This window comes from Dendropsophus ebraccatus, chromosome 1 (assembly GCF_027789765.1).
Source record: "Dendropsophus ebraccatus isolate aDenEbr1 chromosome 1, aDenEbr1.pat, whole genome shotgun sequence".
NCBI classification, from domain to species: domain Eukaryota; kingdom Metazoa; phylum Chordata; class Amphibia; order Anura; family Hylidae; genus Dendropsophus; species Dendropsophus ebraccatus.
Window position 1 is genome coordinate 126,613,523 of NC_091454.1, and position 26,587 is coordinate 126,640,109.

At 41.6% G+C, this 26,587-nt stretch overlaps 1 protein-coding gene across 7 annotated transcripts in view; it reads left to right on the forward strand.

Moving 5' to 3' along the window:
* FRMD4A (FERM domain containing 4A) overlaps positions 1-26,587 on the forward strand; it is a 318,619-nt gene that overhangs the window by 267,112 nt on the left and 24,920 nt on the right. For all 7 annotated transcript variants that reach the window (XM_069978544.1, XM_069978535.1, XM_069978572.1 and 4 more), the window contains 4 exons: positions 2,705-2,762; positions 4,005-4,091; positions 21,724-21,800; positions 25,001-25,139. In XM_069978544.1, coding sequence (XP_069834645.1) covers positions 2,705-2,762; positions 4,005-4,091; positions 21,724-21,800; positions 25,001-25,139 — 361 coding nt within the window. The remainder of the gene's footprint in view (positions 1-2,704; positions 2,763-4,004; positions 4,092-21,723; positions 21,801-25,000; positions 25,140-26,587) is intronic.

The window sequence follows — 26,587 nt, forward strand, 5'->3', positions numbered from 1 at the left end:
TCTTGTTAATATTTAACCCTTAGAGGACCCGGACAATTTAAATTTTTGCGTTTTTGTTTTTTTCCTTAAAAGGCCATAGCACTTGCATTTTTCCACCTAGAGACCCACATGAGCCACTAATTGTACTTTGCAATGACAGGCTGAATTTTTTCATAAAGTACACTGCGAAACCAGAAAAAAATTCAAAGTGTGGTGAAATTGAAAAAAAAAAACGCATTTCTTTTATTTGGGGGATTTTAGTTTTTACGCCGTTCGCCCTGGGGTAAAAGTGACTTGTTATATATGTTCCTCAAGTTGTTACGATTACGACGATATGTAACATGTATAACTTTTCTTGTATCTGATGGCCTGTAAAAAATTCAAACCATTGTTAACATAAATATGTTTCTTAAAATCGCTCTATTCCCATGCTTATAGCGCTTTTATCCTTTGGTCTATGGGGCTGTATGAGGTGTCATTTTTTGCGCCATGATGTGTTCTTTCTATCGGTACCTTTATTGCGCATATGCGACTTTTTTATCGCTTTTTATTACAATTTTTCTGGATTTGATGCAACCAAAAATGCGCAATTTTGCACTTTGGGATTTTTTTGCGCTTACGCCGTTTACCGTGCGAGATCAGGAATGGGATAAATTAATAGTTCGGGCGATTACGCACACGGCGATACCAAACATGTTTGTTTATTTATTTGTTTATTTTTATTTATAACATGGGAAATTTGGTGATTCTGACTTTTATTAGGGGAAGGGGCTTTTTACTAATAACACTTTTATTTTAACTTTTACACATATACTAGAAGCCCCCCTGGGGGACTTCTACTATAAGTGCACTGATCTCTCATTGAGATCTCTGCAGCATAGATCGATGAGATAGGCACATTGATTGCTTCCGGCTGCTGCAGCTGGAAGCAATCGAGTGCCGAGCCGGGATCAGCGCCATTACGGCGCTGACCCCGGACGGGGTAAGATGTGTGGATCCTCCCTACTAGACACCAGGGAACGGCTGCATTCGGTAATCGGATGCAGCTGTCAACTTTGACAGCTGCATCCGATTACTGTATTAGGCTGGGTTCACACTTTGTATATTTGAGGCTGTATTTGGTCCTCATGTCAGGTCCTCATAGCCATCAAAACCAGGAGTGGATTAAAACATAGAAAGGATCTGTTCACATAATGTTGTAATTGAGTGGATGGCCGTCATACAACGGTAAATAACTTCCATTATTTCAATACAACAGCCGTTGTTTTAAAATAACAGCACATATTTCCCATTAAATGACGGCCATCCACTCAATTACAACATTATGTGAACAGAGCCTTTCTGTGTTTTCAATCCACTCCTTGTTTTGGTTGCTATACAGCCTCAAATATACAGCCTCAAATATACGTAGTGTGAACATAGCCTTAGCGGGCACGGCGATCGGACCGTGCCAGCTAATACCCGCGGTCCCGGGCTACGAGCGTCACCCGGGACCGTGTCGGTTCAGAGCACGGCCGCCGCATGGCCCCGCTCTGAACGCGGGGAGGCGGTCCTGGACGTACGGGTACGTCCAGGGTCGCCTAAGGGTTAAAGGGGTTTTCCAGCGAAAATCTTTTTCTTTCAAATCAACTGGTGTCAGAAAGTTATATAGAATTGTAATTTGCTTCTATTAAAAAATGTCAAGGTCTTCTCATACTTATTAGCTGCTGTATGTCATGCAGGAAATATTGTATTATTTTTAGTCTGACACTGTACTCTCTGCTGACATCTCTGTCCGAGACAGGAACTGTCCAGAGCAGGAGAGGTTTTCTATGAGAATTCATAGGAAACCGAGACAGAGTTCCTGTCTCGGCCAGAGATGTCAGCAGAGAGCAGTGTGTAAGAATAGAAATAAAACATTTCCTGCAGGACATATAGAAGCTAATAAGTATGGGAAAACTTAAATTTTTTTAATAGAAGTAAATTACAAATCTATATAACTTTCTGACACCAGTTGATTTAAAAGAAAAAGATTTTCATTAGACAACCCTCTTTAGGGTGCATTCACACATACAGGATCCGCAGCAGATCTGCAAGAGATTTAATGGTGCAGATTTGATGCTGTGTTCAGTTATTTAGATTAAATCTGCTGAGGATCCGCAGCAAAAAAATCTGCTGTGATATGGTATGTGTGAAGCTACCCTTAATTTTTAGTTTTTCTGTGTCCCCTACATGTTTACAATAGGTTTAAGTATGTGAAAAAAATCAACAAGTGTCACTTTTAGATCTGTCATGACTATATTTGTCAATAAGATTTTCTATCTGTAAGATATGATGAACTAGAATCATAAGATAATCTAAGTTCACTTCAGTACCTAAAAGTTGTATCTGTAACATAGACTCTAACCTGTAGCTGCAATTATGGTCAGTGTGATGCTGACAGTACAATGAACCACAGACTGGAAGTACATGCAGAACTTTTACTTTTAATATTATTTGACAGAAATAACCCTTAGAAATGAAAAACCTGTAATTTTAATCAGAAAGACAGACCATAGCTCGTATGATAGGCTATGCTTCCTCTGCAGTAGTTCATGTTTGACAGAATTCCCTGTTTTGGAAGTGATTGAATATTCCTATTGGGTTGATAGAACATGTATTGGCATATCTGAAATACTGTATTAGAGCAGCATAGCCTTGAAATGTCTATAGGTTCTCACATGGGATTTATATTTTTATCTTCCAGTTATATGAGTATTGTAGAATCCCTTCCCACGTATGGAGTGCATTATTATGCAGTTAAGGTAAGCAATGGGAGCTTTACATGAAACATAAAATGGGATTGAACTTGGTCTTTTGCAGGAAGTGTAAGAAATTGCTAATAACATCACTGCCACTCCTCAGTAGAGTAAGCCGTGCTGACTGACTAGTCTATTCAGATATCTTGCTATACTAGTCCACTGTTGATGTAAGATTAATGATTGTGTGGAATATTACTCATTATCCCCCTGAAGAAATGTATTGTCTACATTGGGACATTCAATTGCTCAAGGTTACACAATATGGTGAACACTTTCTATTACAATCCTCATACCACACTAGTAAATGCACATGTCCTGGAACGACCACCAGATGCTTTATGGTATTTGATGCAAACCAATAAAAGAAAATACCATGGTTTTAACCAGTCACTTCTCTTAATGATATCACTTATTGATCAATGAGTAATGTATCAGATTACACAATGGCTGCCTTTGCTATGATCACTACCACCCTTAACACAATTGGGAGTCTTTCTAGTGAAAGACAGTTTCCTTTCTGCCAGAAAAGGAGTCCCTGCCTATTTTTTATTAGACAGACATGTTTTTTTAATGAAAACAAAGCATGTGATAGAAATACAGCAGATGGATAGGGTGACCCTTGATCCCTACATCCGCACCTATGATGTGCTCTCACTCCCTACTCTCCAGACTAATTGTATGGTCCCAGAAGTCTACAGAAGAACATTGTTGAATTATTGATAAGAAAATAGCTAGGATCCCACAGGAGGCTTCTGTTACTTATTTCCAGCATTACATGGGATGAGTAATATATTACCACATGACAGGGCCTCTCAATCCTAGACCAGATGTACTCTATGTAGATAAGATTAAATTCTGTATGAACAAACTTTGAGAGTTTGCTATTCTGAAGCTTTAGTCTAATGCATGTTATAGTAGGATTTGAAAAACACAGAGCTTGTGTGTTCCTAGAGCACCAATATATATTTCTTTTACCTTTAAAACCTATGGGGAATTGTTACTTGTCTGTTTTCCTATTTCTAATTGATGCTTTAGTGTGACATATATAGAAAAAAAAAATATTTTGGATGTATCCTACCCGACATCTACAACTAATAACATTACATTAGAGAATTCCTGTTTACGCAAGTTTATATGACAGGTTTTACCTCACATAAATAATGCTATCATAGAAACAGGATATTATAGAAATATTCATAGAATTTAATGAATTCTGTAAATACTTCTATTTCTTCCTATTCACAGGACAAACAAGGAATCCCATGGTGGTTGGGACTTAGCTACAAAGGTATTTTCCAATACGATCATCATGATAAAGTGAAACCAAGAAAGGTATGTTTATTTCCATTGTTACAATGTTAAGACTATTAATATTAGTAATGTCTCGTGTAAAGCTATACTGCAGTTTTAAGTGATTTACACACAAAAAAAACAAAAAAACAATCAGATCCACACTTGCCAATGCAAGTGTCTACAAGATTTAGTGCAGATTTGACTTCCCCTTTGCAATGTGAAAAATCGGCAGCATATTTACAACCACTGCCATCTTACAACAGTTTATCCACATTTAATAGCAGGAAAAAAGCAGCATGCACTGAAACTTCCAGACTAAACCCATAAAAACCACAATAAGCCTTGTCACAAGTGGTCTGACAGATCCATCAAAGCATTTTGGCTCCTGTAATGAACAGGGCCATGGTGCATATGTGAACAGAACCATAGAAATACTGTACAAAGCACAAGTGCTTTATTTGCCCCTGGTCCAGCCATTGTACATAAAAGGGGCTGGTCAATCCAGTTACACAGCAATGTCTTGTTACAGGAAAAATGTATAAAGTGCATGGAACTGCCAAAGATTAGTTAAAAGTGAGGAGACAACAGAAGGGGGAACAAGATTAGGGAATGTTATAAGCAAGCCTGAAGAGATGAGTCTTCAGGGCACGCTTGAAACTGAGTGTTAGGTATCAGTCGGAGGTCCTTGGGTAGGGCATTCTAGAGAACTGGTGCAGCACGAGAGAAATCTTGGAGGCGTGAGTGGGAGGTTCTGATTACGTAAGATGTTAGTGTAAGAAATAAAAACCAATACTTTTTAAAATAAAGCTATATAACAAATTAATATCTTTATTAAAAGCAATGTATTAAAAACATTTTTTTTGTCTCCAGAGTACCCCTATAAAGCTGGTCAGTTCTCCCCTCTGTCATTCATGCCCATTTTTATTTCAAACAGGCACACTATAGAGAATGATCTGCCAGGCACACTGCTTTCAGAGTTCACTTTTTTATTACAATATGATTAATTATGTAAGCAGTGCTGGTGTACCTACCTTCCCATGGCCAAAATCTAACTCCTAGCCCTATTTCTCTGCATGTACTATAACTGAGATTTCTCCAGCATATCTCCAATAGATACTGGCGGTGACAGCGTGGAGAAGCAATTGATAGATTGTGCAATTTGCATATCACAGCAGACCCACAGAGTTGCAAGGAAGGTGTCAATATTGGTCTAGTCTCCTGCTGATAAATTAGTATTCACTTGCTGGTTTTATGGAGTACAAACATCCCATTCCCTATGCAGATCAAGGCTGAATGCAGCAGACTGTTTTCTGAGTAATAAATATCAGGAATTCCAGCTACCGTTACAGGATGCACTTTTTGTGACAAAGCAAATCTATTATCCTTTACACTGCTGTACTATTTTTTCAGTCAGCAAAAGTGTGGATCCATGGGGCACAGATGGTCCACGGAGTGTCATCTGTGGGCTACCTGTAATCATGGACCGCACAAGTATAATGGAGGACTTTAGTCCAGACACTATAAGTACATGGCTTCTTTTTTCACAGTCTGGGCTTCAGGCAATGTGCATTGGTCCAAAGTCTAGTATGGGTTTGACACTATTCGTAATTGGTGATACAGACTGTATTCTAAGGCTGTGAGAAGGAGCCTTTAATGTGTAGCGTTACAATTTGCTGCCAAATGAAAAATGCAATAGTGAGTGTCCTAGAATTCACTGACAGAGATTTAAAAGGAAAAGTGAATCAATTATCAGGCTGTTGCTTTATAATTCCCCTAATTTGGTTTCTGCTGACTAATGCTCAGTACAGATGAGTGCAACTTGAGCATGATCAAGTCCATCTGAACCCAAGCATGCGGCATTTGATTACCAGTGGCTGAAGAAGTTGGGTGCAGCCCTAGGGTGTCCTGGAAAACATGGCTGTACCCATGTTTTCTAGGCAGCCTTAGAACTGTATAGAACAATGTATCTAATACAGCAAAAAATATGTCAATGAGAAATCTCATGACCAGGTAAATATATCAGATCTGAAGGTTTAACAATAAAGGCTGCAGCTTTCCTAATGATCTGCGCTGGTGGGTAGTGAACAGGAAGAACTCTACTCCTTATTAAATCCTGAATTATCTGTTACAACAGACTGCGGAAAGCACTTAGTAGTAATGTCATTACTATCTATATTTTGCATTTCTTATTAGATAACCAAAGCATCCCTAGATTGTAATGGCCAAATCTATGTTTCATAAATAAGTTAATACATGCAATTATCAAGAGAGTCTGCATACAAAGCAATTATCCATAGGATATGTATCTGCTGTCCATATACATTGGAGGCTGGGAGGATGCCAGCTATATGAAGGGCACTGGTTACATTGATCTAGTAGAATCATGTTATTTATTCTTTACTGGTTGCTGAAAACATGAATATATTTATTATAATGCAGAGCCAATAGCTCAAACAATTCAGCTCTTATCATATATTGTATTTGTTTTAACGCCAAATGTAGTCGGTTATGTGGGTTGGCAGAACTAACTGATTTGAAGACATTCCCATTTTACTTGGATGCACATAAGCCACTGTGGTTATTGGAGATATAATTTCCTTGCCTAAAACATTTCACTGTACTTTGAGTTTAACCATTTTAAACTATTCTGATGCTTGAAGTCATTCCTACTGACTAAAAAGCTGACATTTTCATCGACCATTGACCACATAGGTTTGTTTTGTTAAAGCTCAATGATCATACAGGCTATGTTTCATATATATATATATATATATATATATATATATATATATATATATATTGTGGGGGTCTTTAGTAGGGGGTAGCGAGAATAATGCAGTCCTTATGCCAATTTAACATAAAATGTCCAACTTGGCTTTATTGTGGCATATAAAGTTTCAGACAAAAGCAAATGTAGCAGCACTGTGCAAAAACAGGATACAAAATAAACACCTGCCCGGCTGGGCTCTAACTAAACAGAGGTCTCACCTGACTCAACCAAACAGGAACAAACAGCAGTAGTATCTGACACAGGTCAGTGGCTTCCAGGCTCTCAGCAACATTCAGCCCTCTGAGCTACCTTTTATGAGCTGGAGCGATTAGCACCTGCTTACACCTGTGTGCAAGGTGTGGACTGGAGTGGGGAGGGAATGGCAGGTCCCACTACCAAACCTACCCACCATTCCAGTAAAATCCAGGCCCGGAAATAATAAACAACAGCTCAGCAGAATATCTCTGCTGAACCACATCTTTCCTGGAGTTTACCATCTCATCCCAGCTAGCAGTCTGGGTGAGATGTACACCCCCTCCAGTATCTTACCATTCACCTTTCTACATATCCCCCCCCTCTTCTCCAGACCGGAGGGCTGGGCATTTTTAGACCACAGGCAATGAACTCTTGATAGTGCATCCGCATTTCCCTGTAATTTCCCTGGCCGGTGTTCTACCGAGAAATTAAAATTTTGCAGGGACAGAAACCACCTGGTCACCCTGGCATTTCTTTCCTTGTTTTGCTTCATCCAGGTGAGAGGGGCATGGTCTGTCACTAGCCTAAATTTTCTGCCCAGCAGGTAATATTTTAGGGATTCTAGTGCCCACTTGACTGCTAGACACTCCCGTTCTACAATGGCATAGTTTTTCTCAGCCGGAGTTAACTTTCTACTCAAATACATGACAGGATGTTCCTCCCCATTTACTATTTGTGACAACACAGCCCCCAACCCTGAATCAGAAGCGTCTGTCTGTACCAAAAATTCTCGTTTAAAGTTAGGGGTAACCAACACAGGTTGTTGGCACAGAGCTGACTTAAGGCTTTGGAACGCCTTTTCTGCCTCTGGGGTCCATGTTACCATTACCGACTTCCCCCCTTTTGTTAAGTCGGATAAAGGAGCCGCTATTGAGGCAAAGTTAGGCACAAATCTACGATAATACCCAGTAATACCAAGAAAGGCTCTTACCTGCTTCTTTGTTAGGGGTCTAGGCCAATTCTGTATCGCCTCAATTTTATTCACTTGAGGCTTGATTAACCCTCTGCCAATTATGTAGCCAAGGTATTTGGCCTCCTCTAACCCCAACGCACATTTCTCTGCATTTATGGTGAGACCCGCATCACTGATGGCATCCAAGACAGCCTGGACCTTACAGAGGTGACTTTCCCAATCTGCGCTAAAGATGACCACGTCATCAAGGTAGGCGGCTGCGTAGTCACGATGTGGCCGCAGAATTAGGTCCATCAACCTCTGGAAAGTCGCAGGAGCCCCGTGCAACCCAAATGGCATGACTACATACTGAAATAACCCCTCTGGGGTTGAGAAGGCAGTTTTCTCTTTGGCTTTCTCAGTCAGTGGTATCTGCCAGTAACCCTTTGTAAGATCAAGGGTGGTTATGTACCGGGCATTACCCAACCTCTCAATTAGTTCGTCTACTCTGGGCATAGGGTACGCATCGAACTTGGAGATTTCATTTAACTTTCTGAAGTCGTTACAAAATCTCCAAGTACCATTGGGCTTTGGGATTAGAACTATTGGGCTAGACCACTCACTCTGGGACACTTCAATTACCCCTAGATCGAGCATCCTTTTTACCTCAGCTGACACCGCCTCCCTCCTGGCCTCTGGTATCCTGTATGGTTTGAGGTTTACTTTACTTTTGGGCTCAGTCTCTATGTGGTGTTTGATGAGGTGTGTGCGCCCTGGTAGGTCAGAAAACTTACTTCTGTTTACCTGCAAGAACTCTTTGGCCTCCTGTTTCTGCGACCCTGACAGAGTTTCCCCTATTTTTACTGGAGGAACTGGTTGAGGAAAATCTTTATTTCTTCTTCCAGATGCTACCAGGGACTCCCTGTCTTTCCAGGGCTTTATCAAATTTATATGATAAATCTGAAAAGGTTTCCTCCTACCGGGCTGGTGTACCTTATAGTTTACGTCCCCCACTTTTTCCACAATCTCATAAGGGCCCTGCCATTTTGCCAAGAATTTACTCTCCACTGTGGGGACTAAAATAAGGACTCTATCACCTGGTTCGAAGCTTCTAACCCTGGCAGAACGATTATAAATTCTACTCTGAGCCTCTTGCGCCCTCTGTAGGTGTTCTTTCACTACAGGCATTACCGTGGCTATACGGTCCTGCATTTGCGCCACATGCTCGATCACACTCTTGTATGGGGTTGACTCTGTTTCCCACGTTTCCTTGGCAATATCTAATAAGCCCCGAGGGTGGCGGCCATATACCAACTCAAAGGGGGAAAACCCGGTGGAAGCTTGGGGTACCTCCCGAATGGAAAACATAAGGTATGGTAACAAGTGATCCCAATCCCGGCCATCCTTTTCCACTACCTTTTTTAGCATGTGTTTCAGGGTCTTGTTAAATCTTTCCACTAACCCGTCAGTTTGGGGATGGTATACAGACGTACGTATATGGGTAATCTGGAACAGTTTACAGAGCTCTTTCATTACCTTGGACATAAAAGGGGTGCCCTGGTCAGTGAGGATTTCTTTTGGAATTCCCGTCCTGGAGAACATATGAAATAATTCTCTTGCTATGGTTTTGGACGCTGTATTTCTTAAAGGCACAGCCTCAGGGTATCGTGTTGCATAATCCAAAACCACTAGAATGTACTGATGTCCCCTGGCAGACTTTACAATGGGTCCCACTAAGTCCATGGCAATCCTCTCAAAGGGCACCTCTAAAATGGGGAGTGAGACTAAAGGACTGCGGAAGTGAGATACTGGAGCACTAAGCTGGCATGTGGGGCAGGACTCACAGTAGTTTTTGACCTCCCGATATACCCCTGGCCAGTAAAACCTCTGGAGGATTCTCTCTTGTGTCTTGTTAGTCCCCAAGTGTCCCCCAAGTACATGATTATGTGCCATGTCAAGTACCATACGTCTGTACGGCTTAGGAACCAGAAGTTGCTCTACCACTTCACCATTAATTTTAGTGACTCTATAGAAGAGATCACTATGCATTGAAAAATGTGGAAACTGTTTGTCAGCCTCTGGTTCCTGCGGTACACCATTTAACACAGTAACACTTTCCCGAGCACCTATGAGAGTCTGGTCCTGCAACTGTGCAGTCCCAAAGTTGTCTCGGGACACTGCAAGGTCGGGCACATTCTGCTCGGCAGGAGACTCCTCCTCTCCAGCCAGGACCTGCAAAGGAAAGTTATCAACACCATGTACTTATGTTAACTTATTTTTATTTTCCCCAGGGGGTGACTGGTTGTCAACAAGGGGTTCCTCACACGTTTTTGAGGACTTTTGTTTTTCCCACAGGTTCCAAAACAGAGGAAAGTCACGCCCCACAATAACACTGTGCATTAGGTTTTTCACTACCCCAACCTCATAGTTCACAGTTCCTAACTCAGTCTCAAATTTAACCAGTGCCACTGGGTAGATTTTGGTATCTCCATGAATACACACTACACTCATGTGTTTACCCGGCACAAAGTCCCCACCCACAAGGCTGGCATGCACCAAGGTTACCAGGCTACCCGAGTCCAGCAAGGCCTTGATAGGATAGTCATTTAATTCAAGGCTGCAGACCTGAGGTTCAGTCTCTAGTCCAGGTGCCGCAACACACACAGGTTCTGCAAATAGTGACTGGCGCCGGCTAGCGTCACACTCCATGGGCTCAGAGGTGAGAGGGCAATAGGCAGCCATGTGTCCCAGTTCGTGGCATCTCCAGCACTGGATTGGCCCTGGTCTCCTTGGCAAGGAGTCCTTTTTGGGGCTAGTTAGCCACTTGGGACCATCGCCAGTAGGTTGCCCACCAGAGACCTCAGGAGCCCTTTTCCCCTTTTCTGCACTCCTCCACACTCCCCCAACAGATGGAAGTCTCTTACCAGCTGATGGCGCAGGTCTGGCACTCCGGGGAGGTGAAGACACAGCAGGGGCATCACAGAGGTAGTCCTCAGTCGCTTGGAACCTTTCCACAAGGCTGATGAGGTGGTTGGCATCTCTGGGGTCGCCCTGCCCGACCCAGCGCTGCAAGTCTGGAGGAAGAGCCCTGACGTAGCGATCTACAACAACCTTCTCCAGGATCTGAGCAGGAGTAGAGGTGTCTGGCTCCAGCCATTTTCTTGCCAGGTGAATGAGGTCGTACATTTGGGACCTGGCTGGCTTGTGCAGACTGTAGCTCCAGTTGTGAACCCTCCGCGCACGGACAGCAGCTGTGACTCCCAACCGAGCAAGGATCTCCGCTTTCAGCTGTGTATAGTCCCTGACCTCTTGTGCACTGAGGTCATAATAGGCTTTTTGAGGTTCACCAGTTAGATATGGAGCAATGACCTCTGCCCACTCAGCAACAGGTAGCCTCTCTCGCTCAGCCACCCGCTCAAAGACAGTAAGAAATGCCTCCACATCATCATCAGGAGTCATCTTTTGTAAGGTCTCTCTCACTGTCTTCCGCACACTGACACTGGCAGCTTGGCTGGGCATGATTACAGTCTCTTTAGCTGTGACAGTCTCTGTCAATGCGGCAATCTGCTTCATAAGGAGTTGATTTGTCTCCTGCTGAACCTGCATGGCCTCCTGGTGCGCTTTCTGCTGCTGCACAGTAGCTTGCTGTTGCTGCAGGTTTGTTTGAACCAATTGCTTTATCAGCTCCTCCATTTTTGGAGACTCTGCTTGCAACTATGATGCTGCTTTTACCCAGGACATTAGCAAACCAGCCAACTTTTTCTTTCACCGTTGCCCCTAGCAACCACTGTTGCCCGCATCCGAAGCACCAATTGTGGGGGTCTTTAGTAGGGGGTAGCGAGAATAATGCAGTCCTTATGCCAATTTAACATAAAATGTCCAACTTGGCTTTATTGTGGCATATAAAGTTTCAGACAAAAGCAAATGTAGCAGCACTGTGCAAAAACAGGATACAAAATAAACACCTGCCCGGCTGGGCTCTAACTAAACAGAGGTCTCACCTGACTCAACCAAACAGGAACAAACAGCAGTAGTATCTGACACAGGTCAGTGGCTTCCAGGCTCTCAGCAACATTCAGCCCTCTGAGCTACCTTTTATGAGCTGGAGCGATTAGCACCTGCTTACACCTGTGCGCAAGGTGTGGACTGGAGTGGGGAGGGAATGGCAGGTCCCACTACCAAACCTACCCACCATTCCAGTAAAATCCAGGCCCGGAAATAATAAACAACAGCTCAGCAGAATATCTCTGCTGAACCACATCTTTCCTGGAGTTTACCATCTCATCCCAGCTAGCAGTCTGGGTGAGATGTACACCCCCTCCAGTATCTTACCATTCACCTTTCTACAATATATATATATATATTTTAAAGGGGAGGTATATATCCCCTTAAAGTTGATGAAAATCAACTTACTTGAGGCACCTCAACTTATAATTAGGTCAAACCTGTACCATGGCAGATGGAGCTTTAAGGGGTTTTATGATGCACAATATTTTAAACTTATTACATACACCGCCAATGTTTGATCACTGTGTGTTCTGCTGCTGGGGCATCACCAATGCCTATAACAAAAGGCTCATTGCACCATAACCTGACATTCCTGATTAGCTCTGCAGTCAATCACTGGCCTCAACAGTAGATGGCACAAGACCTCCTGAAGCCAGTGATTGGGCAGGTAATATCTGAAGCCAAATAAACATAGCAGCACAGAGGACCAGAGAAGGAGAACTGGACATGACAGGGATAAAACAAGTTAGGATAGAGTACTGATGAAACTAATTGTGCCATTGTACCCCTTTAATTTAATGACGCCACTTCCCCCAGTGTGCCACTGTGCCTAATAAACTGCCACTGTCCCATAATGTAGTGCACAACCATGCCCGGAGCATGTCCTGGTCTGTTCTAGTGCTTGGATCTTTTCTGGTCAGGTCTGGATGCCCTGTAATGCCAGCATAGCTTATCACACTGATTAGCATTTCACAGGAAATGTAGAGTGGCAGGACGGGGAGCAGAGGGCTCCCCACTCAGTTATTCAATTGTATCAGTATTAAGGAGGCTTAATACAATTGCATAAAGGGAAAGTAACCTCCAGGCTTGCTTATGGCAGTTCCCCAGACTGGCTGTTACAGCCAATTCAGAAGAACGGCAAAGTGACAGCATGTGGAGAGGGGTGCCGGCAGCATACAGGCTGATCGCAATTGTGACCTCTGCAATGTCACCTAAAATGGGCTATACTGCAATCGGTTTGGCTGGCTGGTTTTAGATAAAATGGTCTACAGCCTGTTCTTTTGACAGGTCTTACCTCCAATATTCATACATTAATGCATATTTATCATATACAGTAGTGATTATATTTAAAAAGGCCATTTAAGCGAGACTAGATGATACCATGCTACCCACCACACATTTGGCACTTTCACCTATATCCTGCAGCAACCGTTTCTAAATTAAGACCCAGAAATACTCAGTGGCTGCCATATAAACACAGTACAGAACCTTTCCTTAGGGAGTCTAAATTCTGATGCATATTTACAATAGGAAACTTTAGAAAGCAAATTTGACTGTTTCCATTGTTCTGTTTGTTAAGTATTTCTTAAGGATTGTAAACTACAAAGTGATGTTTTAATCTGGTAGTCATACATCCTTCTATATAGAAGACACTGTTATAATTATATTTGCAACGCTGTTCTAAATTCCAGTGGAATCACAAATGGGTAAAACCTACACAACTTAGGGTCCATTACTATACTATTCACTGTACAGCCTGTACAAGTAAAAAGTAAACTGACAGATGTGTCTGATATCCTGATAAAGAGTTAAGATGCCCATACACATTAGATAAATTTCTAAACCGATCCATTGATTATAGAGGGATCTGATGATCAGGTACTGTGTATGGTAGCTTCCCAGCTAACCCCCAATGGCAGATGTTGGGAGAGAGAGGGTGGGACATGCTGGATTAGGGAGATAAATTGCTGCCAGATTTTCTGTTCTTTTTTTGACTCGGAAAACATGCCTGCCTTGCTGAACTGTGTATGCCTGTGTATGTTGGGATCTGCAGAGCCAGCACTGGTGTACGGCATAAACTTGCATATCTCAATTACAGTCTGTTCACATGGGATTTGTTGTTTCTGCCACTGTCCTATACAAATCTCTGCATATTCTGCAAAGTCAGAGGCATTTTTAGTTGAAGAAATATCTACTTGATATTTGCCATGTGTAAACATACTTTTAAAAAGGGGTTAGCAAATAGGGTGCAGGCTGTTGGGGTTAACCACACGGAATTCTCTTTTCAATTGAACGGCACAATATGGCATTTTGGTAAAATGAAAAGTGGAATCAAATACGTTTTGCTTCCTTAATGAGGGTTTTTTTAAGATATCTCTGAGTAAACATCTGATCTGACAAGTGTCTTGGTTCGGATATAGAAGTGTGGGTGGTTTGACTGTCGCTGACCAACTTGAACTGTACAAGCTGTACTATCATAAACAGTTATTCTTGCAGCAGCTCTTTATTATTCGGTAGGATAAACAGAGCGTCAGTGGCAGACTTCCATGTTGGGTGTTAGCTTAGAGGACCCAGACGATTGCAGACAAGAACATACATACTGAAAAAAGAGCTGAATTCTGCTTTCAAAGTAGGAGCTCACAAATCTAAAGAAATGGTAATACATATAGTGATATGTAGACGGTGGTTAGCAATGGGCAGCATCAGCATGGGGTTTACAAATCTTCACCCTGTTTGCTCTGGTTTTCACAGTAGTAGTATCTACATGTATAACTCATTTTAGATTACATTTACCCATTAGAATCTATGGCCAGTGGTTATATAGTAGCTGTTTTACTTGCATATTATTCTACTCTCTCTGCATAGAAATAAATAGACTTGGTGGTAGATATCTTTCAAGATATTCTGGAGCTCTCAGGTTCATTGACTACATTTTTTGGACATTTTTAGAATGTAAGATGGTATGTTAGAGAAGACGAAACAGTAGTAAGTGATTCTTTGTACATGTATTCAGTTGCTAACAAAGAATTAAGACTTCTGAAGCTGATAGTTTATTTAGTTGCTAACACATCTGAGGAACATGCTACATCATCCTGAAAAATTGCATGCAAATCTTAAGACGTGCCAAGTTTTGGACAGCGCTGCATTAATGGTTTTTACCAAGAAGATTGAATTTTTCACTTAAAAAAAACAAGCAAAAGAATTGCTTTTATGAATGAAAAGGGTCAGGCAGATGTCAGCCTTTGCATCTGCCACTAAATTAACTAAATCAATGCTAGAGCTCAGACAGTATGTAGTTTGATAGATGAGAGATTCATTCAAGGGAACATCTTGGTTACATTAGCAGCCCAGATTAGAAAGGGAAATAGACTTGTGTCTAAGCAGGATACCAATGGCTCACCGGATACAGATTATATATTTTCCTCTTATTATTATTTTGAGACATTTGCATGATTTGGGTGGAATTTAATAAGTAGTGGGCTGAGACCACATCATTTATTGCAGGTCTATGTGGGCTCAGAGCGAAGTGATTAATGTCTGAAGAGAACAAAAGGCTGGACCACCAGGAAATACAATTCAGCCTGGGAATTGAACAATGTTCCTGATGTTTTTTATATCTTGCTGGAATACCATATAGAACTCCCAGCATGAATAGATGTTAGTTAGGAAGCATGATTTTAGATTATTAATGAATGTATGTGCCTAAAATTGCATGCACAAACACATTCTAGAAGTTACATATTATAGTGATATCCAAGAGTACAGTGGGATTAGAATAGATTTAAAACCAAAGCACAATAGCCTTCTTATGTAATACTAAAGATAATATTCAGTACATATTGGCTTCAAAATTGCAAGATCTCAGCATGGTTCTCTAAATGGTTGTTCAGCAAATATCTGATTAACAAAAAAAAGCAAAAGAGAAAATATGTAAAAGAGCAGCGGGCTTACCCAAGCAAGTGCTGGGGCCCAGAGAGGAAGAGGGGCACAATGTTCTAGAACATCAGAAGACAGAGAGGGAGTATCCTGCACAGAGAGATTGAGAGAGAGAGGGGGGTGAAGGACCTGATCACATGACCCGAAGGTCCTCAACCTTAGTCAGACTCCCCTGGTGGCAGCTTATCTCTCTGAGAAAGATAGAGCCAAACAGTTGAAATCCAACATACCTGCCAGGAGTCAGGAGGCCCTCATACACATGGTAAGATAAGACTGCATCCATATTGTTATAAACCATTATTTATATTTGGGCCTCAAGTTAAAGACCAAACCACAAAGTGACAACTTTCCAGAACGCTGTACCTGTGTGTCATTGTGTATGTTCCCCTTGGCTTAGGCTTGCTGTTCACGATTGCTGTGTGAGTCAGTGTGTAAACAGGGCACCAGCCTGGTATATAAAGCTTTATACTTTCATCCTCAAAGCCTGACAAAATGCATAGCTGAATTGAGTCATCCGTCTCTCCACCAAATTTGATTGTTAAGGTAGGCGAAATAGGTGTGTATTGTAAAGCTGTCATAATAGTAACTCCCAATAGGGCTGTACAGAAAACTGCTTTTGTGTTTTTACAATGCAGTGCTATAAGCATTGCTATGGAAAAAATCATTATGTCCCGGGAGTTGTTAGTAGATCTAAGTTACTAGTGAATCAATTAACAAGCAGCTCCATTGACTTAACATCTTAATATCATGAGTCAGAGAGTCTCTTATCCCTGGCATCTAGGCAGTGCTGGATCTGGATCTTTTCATATATACCATTAACTAGTGGGTGGCAATGTTATTGTTCTGTCATTCCCCGACTCCTCCAGTACCTTCTCATATATAGGCATTGTCGTTTTGCTGCATATATATTCACATGCAGCATGTGCTCATTTCCTGTATGCAGAACTTTGGGATGTGTTTATATCTTTATATTGTGCAAGATAAAATCCCATCTTGCTCAATGTATGGACTGTTCTGGATATGGCATGGAAGGTTTTCAGTATCTGGGAATCTAATAATATGTACTATGACAGCTAATAATAGCACCTGTAATGAGCAGCCCCTCAGCACCTAGAATGTGAATTGTGACCTACGTGAATTGTAATTAGTGCTGATCTGTCTTTGCTCTGGGCAGTGGAACTCCCTGTTTCTACTTGGGCTCCCAGGGTAAGGAATTCTTGCTGTTTTCCCTGGGAGCATTTACATATATCTTTGTGTAGAACTCCTCAGGTCTCCCAGGGGCAGAAATCCATTATCACAAGGTGTGTCATGGAAAGCCCCAAGGCTTGGAACTGAAGAAGAGCTGCAGAATGTGCCCAATTATTTCTGGGAAATTAAATGTAATTACGAAATACTTTTAGAAACTTGTTCACTATGCTTGCAGTTTCCTCTTTACTATCCTGTGCTGCTGAGGATTTTTTCTTTAAACCAGCAGTTTTCTAAAAACAATAGGTATTTGCAAAAACTATAACAAATACAAAAGTTATCTCGCTTATTGCAACCATTGCTACGAGGACTAAGAGCAACAGTGCCTATAGTGCAGGAGAAAAGCCTGATCTTCCAGGAGAATGGGAGGCCTTCCCTTGTCACCCCCTTGTCAACAAGGTTATGAAGCTGGCCACACTGCAGCAACATGCTTAATAGACACTTTGATGTCACACCTTTGAAATGTTTGTGCACCTTACTTTAGTCCTTTTATTCTATGGGGGATACTGTCAAAGAGGCATGGCAGAGGGGGCCCTGTTCACTAGGACCGTAGTGCGTCTGCCCACCTCCCTGCATAAAAAGCTACATGCAGGTCTTGGTGTATGTTACAGAGCAGTAGTGGTACGGGCATAATGCCTTACTGAAGCCACAGACTCACAGTGCATGTGCCACAAGAATGAGAGTGCTGAGCTGGTAGGGCACCTATGATTCTGTTTCCTTCTGAGATAGCTAGAAGGAGGAACTGGAGCACCAAGGAGGAGAACGTGTAAGACTTTCTCTGCTCATTGGACAAAGGGGTTATCCAGGTTTACAAAAACATTTCTCCAGAAACGGCAGCACTCTTGTCTCTAGTTTGGGAGTTCCACTGAAGAATATGTAGTATAATTGTAATACCACACACAATCTGAGGACAGGGGTGGTGCTGTTTCTACAGGAAAGTAGTTGTGTTTTTCTAATGCTGATAACCCCTTTACAGGAATCTCCTGGGTAATCTTCCAGTAGTTATCAGCTGCTGTATGGCCTACAGGAAGTGGTGTATACTTTCCAGTTTGGAAAGCAGGAGAGGTTTTCTATTGGGGATGTATTACTGCTCTGGACAGTTCCTGACATGGACAGAGGAGGCAGCAGAGAGCACTGTGTCATAATGGTGATAATACAACACTTCCTGCAGGGTATACAGCAGCTGATAAGTACTGGAAGATTTGAGATTTTTTTTTTTATAGAAGTTACAAACCTCTGGCACTAGTTGATTAGAAAAAAAAAAGTTGGTGAACTACCCCTTTAATCTATCAGATTCTATTGTGAAATGATCCGTGTCTGAGAAAATTAGAGGGTAGTATATTATAATTAATAGTTAAAGATGTGAGAAATTAGGCTTGATACAAATACCATCTATATATGTAAAGTAGATTTTCTGGCTGGCAGTAAACGTTTTGTGTGCAGCTTGTGGCATTCTGAAACCAGCCAGTCCACGTTCTGCTTGCTTTCAAGTTGGAAGAGTCTGAATGTGTTCCAGATTCTTTCTTGTCAGTCTGCCTTTGTCATGCTCTCAGAGAGTTACAATGTAACACAGTAAGCAGTATGTTTACAGAACACCAGCTCCATACTTACAGGCTGGGAGTGAACAGAAGAACAGTGGAGACATCAGACTTAGAAACTGGCTAGGTGTAACAACTGTATATGTAGGCAGCCATTACAGGGGCCATAGGAGTTGGCACCCAGCTTTCTACAGATCCTGAAAGCATCTTTCTCCCCTAGTGAATGTTCTGTTCTTTCAGTCCAGTAGTTCTGGCAGTGTGCCCATGCAGCAGAAGGCTCAGAATGAACAATGTGAATGCAGATCCCTAGAAATCCCCCTAATTGTAAAGTGCTGTGACATAGGTTTGTGTTCTATAAGTAAAGGCTGTCGTTATTTTTCCTAATGGACAGCATTCCATTAGGGGTTTTAAGTGTTGAACAAATCTACTATTCTACATAGCTCTGCTTAGTAAACATGGACCACTGTAAACTTGGTAAAAGGATCTCCCTTTGTCTCACAGCCAGCTTGACGTGGGCCTTTCCATTTTATGCATTAATCTTGTTGACTAAACAGGAAATGGATTGTTCGTGGTGCTCTGAGCAGTGGATCCAGTGCTCCAGGTTTATAAACCTACTGTTAAGACAATAACAGGAAGAGATAGTGAGATATTTACCAGAGCAACAATTCTGTGCTAGAGGTAACACAGGGAGGCAGGGGGAAGAATACTATCCAAAATAAAGGTATCAAAAACATACAGAAGCCAGGCAGAAGCTATCCTAAATGTATCAAACCCATCAAACCTGGCTGCACCAAATATGCTGCAATTGTAACAAAAAAATGGCTTACATGATTTACACCTCATTCACAAGGTGGACACTTGGCACCTAACTCAACAAGGGGGCATGACACATTTTAGATCTCTTCTTAAAGCGTAACTATAAAATATTTTGACCATTCAGTTTTAGTTAGCTTAGGTCATGATAAGAATTTTTGCAATATACATTAATAAGCTAAAATGAACAGTTTTTTAAATACATGAAGCTAAATGTCCTGTCAGCTCTCTATCTCCTTCTGTGTTATTTCTGCAATCCTGCTGGATACGCCCCTCCCTGGAAATCCATCCTGTGTGTACAGACTGAGAGCAGCATCAGATAACAGCCCTGACACAGACAGAAACAAAACCTCCTCCCACCTCCTAGCAGCACGTTCACCCCCCTCCCCTCCTCACCACAGAGGTGACTAAGCAGAGCTGAGGGTGTTGTGTGAGGAGCAACGCAGGGGAAGAGCAAGTACCCAGTGCTTCACCCAGGGGGGGCATACCAGCCATGACTCCAATGTACTGTATGAGGGAGAATGGGTGAGTCACTAAGGGGAGGACAACAAGTCCCAGCACAACACAGCTTGTAGTCCTTCCATAGTACATATAACACTCACTATCAGATTTCTGCAGCAGGTGCCCCACCTTCATGGCTGACATTATCCTGCAGTGTAATGAGAGCAGATGACTATCTAATCCCACTGTGTGTGATACCATCTGCTGGGGCTCTGTATCTAATCCCACTGTGTGATACTGTATGTTGGGGCTCTATCTGATCCCACTGTATGTGATACCATCTGCTGGGGCTCTGTATCTAATCCCACTGTGTGATACTGTATGCTGGGGCACTATCTGATCCCACTGTGTGTGATACCATCTGCTGGGGCTCTATTTGATCCCACTGTGTGTGATACCATCTGCTGGGGCTCTGTATCTAATCCCACTGTGTGTGATACCATCTGCTGGGGCTCTGTATCTAATCCCACTGTGTGTGATATCATCTGCTGGGGCTCTGTATCTAATCTTACTGTGTGATACTGTATGTTGGGGCTCTATCTGATGCCACTGTGTGTGATACATCTGCTAAGGTGCTGATCAGTGAATGGAGGGACCCAGCCAGGGAGATGAGGGATAGGCCACGCCCACTTTCTCTCAGCCAGAAGAAAAATTCATTTATTCTTCTGAGTCAAACAACTGGGGAAATCTCAGTGAGCGCACACACTATCAACGCAGTTTAGGGCTCTTTTTAAAGGGTAACAAGTGGGCTTTTTATTTGAGAAATTTCATTTTTTTGGCTACTTAAATGATAGTTACGCTTTAAAGACACCTCTTTTCTAGACTAGTAAGAGGGGGGGGGGGGGGATCTTTTTTCTAGGTTAAGATGGACAATAAACAATAGTTTAATGGCTGGACTTTTCATAGTAGGCACTTATTGTTACCATCAATAAATATTCTTGAGAAACAGAAATCTTTAAAAAACAAAATTAAATACCGATAATAATAAAGTCCTGCTGTATACTGACTGTACTTGATATAATATTATGTAACTTTAAGAATCAGATCCCTATACAAATACATGATGTGCACACACAAAGTTACTTTTTCCAGCTCCCACATGGGAAGAGCACCAGGGTCACATTAACCTACCACCTTTAAACTTTTCCCCTTGGTTGGCCAGCTCTTTCCCTGCTTCCTTTCTAGCAGCTTAGTGATGTCTTGAGAAATGCTGCAGTGAGGGAATAGTTGGAGTGGCTTTTTACAAGCTCACATTGTTATCTCATGTTGCCTTGCCTTGAATTAAGGTCAGCCCTCAGCCCCCGCCCTCTGCTGGGTTTTAGAAGCTGCTTGAAGCTATAGTGCTTGTCAGGGACTATTACACATTTAGTGGGCAGGAAGTGGCTGTTCCAATGGGAGGCAGGGGAATTTGAATTCCTTGCCATTCCAGCACTGTGAAAGGAGGAAGCTGCTCTCTCAGATGGCTACTGCTTGCTCCAAAGACTGCTTTTTTCTTCTCTGCTAGTTCTTGCTGGAGGATTGTAATAAAATAAAGAATCTAGGAGCTGCACTTTACACAAAAGGAGCGGACAGATAACAATGTGCTCTGCTGCCTCACGGATACAAAGTGGGAGTCTCTAGTCTGTGCTAAGGAGTCTTGGAGAGGCTGTGATTTGGGTTCTAGTTCTCATTGTGTTGAAGGTGATGACTGATTCCAGCTGTGCTCTTGTCTAGATCTTTCAATGGAGACAATTGGAAAACCTGTACTTCAGAGAAAAGAAGTTCTCAGTGGAAGTTCATGATCCTCGCAGGTAAGCGGCACAATCTGTGCACTTTTTTCCCTGTTTAAATAGATGCAGATTGTTTGGAAATATCTGGGTGACTTAAATCTCTCTGTGTAAACACACCCTATCTGACAGAACTCTGAAGCCAAAGCCAGGAACAGACTATAAACAGAGAATAGGTCATTAAGGAAAGACTAGGATCTATCCCCTTTTCAAATCCATTCCTGGCTTTGGCTTCAAAAATCTGTCAGATAAATCTCTCTGTGTAAACGCACCATTAGGGATCTGTTTTAGCAAGGAAAAGAGATCATTGCAGACATGACGGGATGATATGTTTCATGTGATTTTGTGGAACACTTCTTGGAATTCCTTGTATCATTGTGCTTGCCATAGGAATGTGCCAGGAAAGATCTTTGTTGACATACAGCAAACAAAGTGGTGTGAGGGAGCAGTGGTGTGGACTGCACATAACCTCTGCTCCTGTAGTAAAAGTTCCTTAGTAATGCATTGGGAGCAGGGCTGGATCCGACACCTCCCAGCTTCTTGCACTTTAATAAGCTGTCAGGTAACACAACAGCAATTTTATGACCCAGATAGTCCTGGGGATTTATTGTGCTGCAGAGTCATTGTTACGTTTTATATTGAATACTAGTGATTCTCAGGTGTAGTCACATGAAGCGTCTGTGCTACTGACCTACATAAACCTGATTTTCTTTGTTTAAAGTCACTGCTTAACTTTTTGCTGCCTACAAGGTAACCATCAGGTTTGCTCCAATGGCAGCTTCCACTAAAACTACAATAGGCAACTAGTGCACTTCCAATTGTACAGTACATTATAGGACTTTTTTATGCTCTTTGGGTGACACACACTAGATGTTTTTTTTTAATCTGCTCCAAATTTATAGTATTGAAAAATAATTACCAGTTTCGTCTGGTACTGTGCCCAATCTAAAGTAATGTGGACATTTCTAAGATTGAGGTTGATGTGAGTGGGGCTTGTAGAATCCATGGGCATGTAGCAGAAAATATACTGTATGCAGATATTGGAACAGATTTTTATTCACAGAAGTTTTCCCCCAAAAAATGTGTCACTACATGAGACAAGAATAGCAAAGAAAAGGCTTGGGGCAATAGGAGCATAATGGTTTGAAAGGGGTATGTTCACACAGGGTTTATTTCATGGAGTTTTTGATTCAGAATTCACACACAGTCCACGTCCATTTGTCTTCAGTGGGAATCTGTTTCACAGTTTATATGTCATGGAGTTTTCCAATGCCGATTTGAGGTCTGTGTCATGAAAAAGAGTGGTATGTCACTTCTCGACACTGATTCTGTGCAGAAACCTTATGATCGCACATGGATAACTTCATTGAATGGGGCTAATCTGCATACAAAGCCATGGCATGTCCCAGTGCAATGTAGCAAGGTCTGGAGGGTTTGCCTTAGATTTCTGCCATGAAAAAAAATGATGTTTACAATGGGAAAATCTATTGTGCGAACATGCCATTAGATGTATAAGTCAGAGCAAAATGAGAAAAATTATATTTATATATATATATATATATATATATATATATGTATAATTTTTTATTTTTTTCAAATCACCTGCTGCCAGATATTTGTTTTTTACTTCTGTTAAAAAAATTTTTTTCTTTCAGTACTTATCAGCTGCTGTATGACCTGCAGGAAGTGGTATTCTTTTCAGTCTGGAGAGCAGGAGAGGTTTTCTATGGGGATTTGCTACTGTTCTGGACAGTTCCTGACATGGACAGAGGGGGCATCAGAGAGCATTGTGTAAAACTAGAAAGAATACACCACTTCTTGCAAGCCATACAGCAGCTGATAAGTACTTGAAGACTTGATATTTTTTAATAGACGTAAATTACAAATCTATATAACCTTCTGGCATAATTTTTTTTTCTTTTGCTGAACAGCCCCTTTAATTGATGTGGCAAGCAGAGAACAGTAAAGATTACTAGGCTGGGGCTGTACCGAGCATCTGTCATCACTCCATTTTGAAAGTGATAATAAAGCAAGTTTACATGGACTGCAGCTAAACGTTGTTACTGAGCCTCTTGGCTGTTGCTCCGATTTCTGCTAAGTCACGCCAAGCCCCGCGTATTCTTTATATGGCAGTCTGGTGTTTGATTTCTCTAAACAAATACTGCACCTGGATTCATTTCACCCTGAGGCTGGCCTGGACAGAATTTGTTAAGTCCTGTCATATCTACATGCTAACAAACCGGTTCCATCTACAAGAGGTTAGACAGCCATTACTAAGCCTTGTCTGCAACTATTAGACATAATGCTGCAATCAGAGTGTCAGCTCAATGTCCCATGGCTATAATAGTACCCGCCAGCTCATACAAGGGGTGGCTCTATGCTTGTGCTGTATATAGATGTATTGTGGAAATAATAGCTGCACTCTGATATTGTGGCTAAGGTGTGTTGGAACTTGTCCTTCCGTAACTGTAGATGCTCATATTATAATCTTGTTCAGGCCAGTGACCTATATACCTAGGACTGAGTATGTTCTTTCTGCACCACATGGAACTGTTTTTGTTTGCCAGCTATTATTTCCATGGATCCCTATCTTTTTCTATCCATGCCTATTTGTGTGCATGTAACAATGTGAATACTGTCTCAGTAATTCAGTGCTGACTAAATCCTCAGCATGTCCAGGCAGCTGATAGTCAAAGCAAGAATCATGTGTTTTCTGCAGTAAGATGGGACACTGAATGCTGAAATGTATGCCACAATGATAACATTATATAGAATATTACATGCAGATATAATTGTTTACATTTCTAATTATATTTATTGGAGAGATGTATCGTCAAGCATTCGGCACAGCCATTTGGTAGCACACTGATGTGCATTGCCTTTATACATAATATACAACAAAGTTCCCCAACATGTGCAGAAGTATAACTTCCATCAGCTGTCAGGGTATGATGGGAGTCGTAGTTTTCCAACAACTGGAAAGCCACAGGTTGGGGGAGATTGATGAGTATGAAGAATATGTTATGTTTCATTGAACTTGATGCTACCAGTTTCCTCTCCGATGAGGTTAATGGGAGCTGGTGACCAATCTGATTATGTGCCTGTCATGGCTGCAGGATGTAAGCTGTTTTTGTTCAGCACAGTTGTAAACTGATTTATACTTCCTGCTCTCATGTCTTTCTGATGTGTCCAAGGGAAATCACAGCTCATTTCTCTATGTGCAGGGCATCTGTTACCAGGAGGACATTTGGACATGGCGGGATTGCTGTACACACGTGGTATGCATGTCCTGCTCTCATAAAGTCTATTTGGGCTATGGCCATTAGCCAACACCAATTCTATCTGGATAGGAAACAAAGCAAGGTAAGCGACTCATACAGGGGTTTATAGTGGAGCTGATTAAGTTTCCTGTCTAGGAGCCATAATGTGAGACAACAATATGAGAATCACAAGGTCAAATGTATCAATCTTTTAAGGGCTATCTTTGAGATGATAGAATCCATTACCATTCCGTCAATATCATTCCATTGGGTTAGCTTGTCTTATGGTTCTTGTGAATGTTTCCTCTCATACATCTGCTGACCCCATGGGGACATTATTTATGGAGCCCTGGCAAATTCTTAAGGCATATCTTTTTTTTTTTTTTTTTATCAGTCATTTATGTCAAGGCTGAGTGACACTATTGCATTATTTCAATATGAGGCATGCTGTTCATAGAAATAAATATAATTGAACTCATGCATAGGTGTCAATCAATTGCTATACCACACATAAGTCACATGCACTCTCAGGTAATAAAATACCACTGCTAGGAGCAATAGCTGACATTAAATCACAGAACAATTCCAGTTATGTCAAGCTGTCACTTACACATACTTGGCTGTTATTTACTGGAAATGTCAAATAACGTACTTCACCTTGTATTTTATGGAACTGTAATGGAAAGCATTCCAAGGGAGCTAAAGTATACGAATGAACATCGCAATGATCTTGTCATATTTAAAGGGGTTAGTCAGCATTAGAAAAATATGGCCACTTTCTTTCAGAGACGGCACCACTCTCGTCTCCAGTTTGGCCCAGAAGCAGTGCAGTAATGAACAATTAAAATGTTGCCAATATATTGCTTTTCAATAAATGTTGATTTATGATTATTTGTATGATTTGGATACAGACAGAGCAGTTTGATAATTTCCAGAAATCATGGGAAACACTGGACCCAGTGAATGATATGATCTGTATGAGTGCCCTAGAATTTAAGGCCTGGGTTTTAACCAAGAACCACTTCAAAGTTTTCAAAGCTGCTTGCAGGCATTTCTTTGAAAAGAGGGCATGGGTGTGATGAATTGTCCGAGATGTGACGAGTTCATCCTTGAGCAATCCATCACACTGATAGCATGTCTGTGTCACAACTGCATGATGTGGGGAACTTACATTTACTGAACTTCCTTGTTTTTCAGGAAATCATTTCATAAAAGAGTCCAAGGCACTGGATGTGCTGCCTTGGTCTCTTGTTTTTTAATAAAAGCACTTACGTCCTCCTTGTCATATAACCCTTTAACGTGTTTAAAGGTTTCAATTATGTTCCCCCTTCCCTTCTTTCCTCCTGGCCATACCTTAAGTCTTTCTTGATAAGTTTTATGCTTTGCCCTCCACCATTTTTGGTCTTTGGACCTGCTCTATCTTAAAGCAAATGTACCATCAGTACATTCGCTTTAAGTTTTGCACATGAATAGAAGAACGCCGGTGCAGAGAAGCCAGTGCCCTGGTCCCTTTTTTGAACAATGGCGCCGCATCATAGAGGGGCAAGGGTT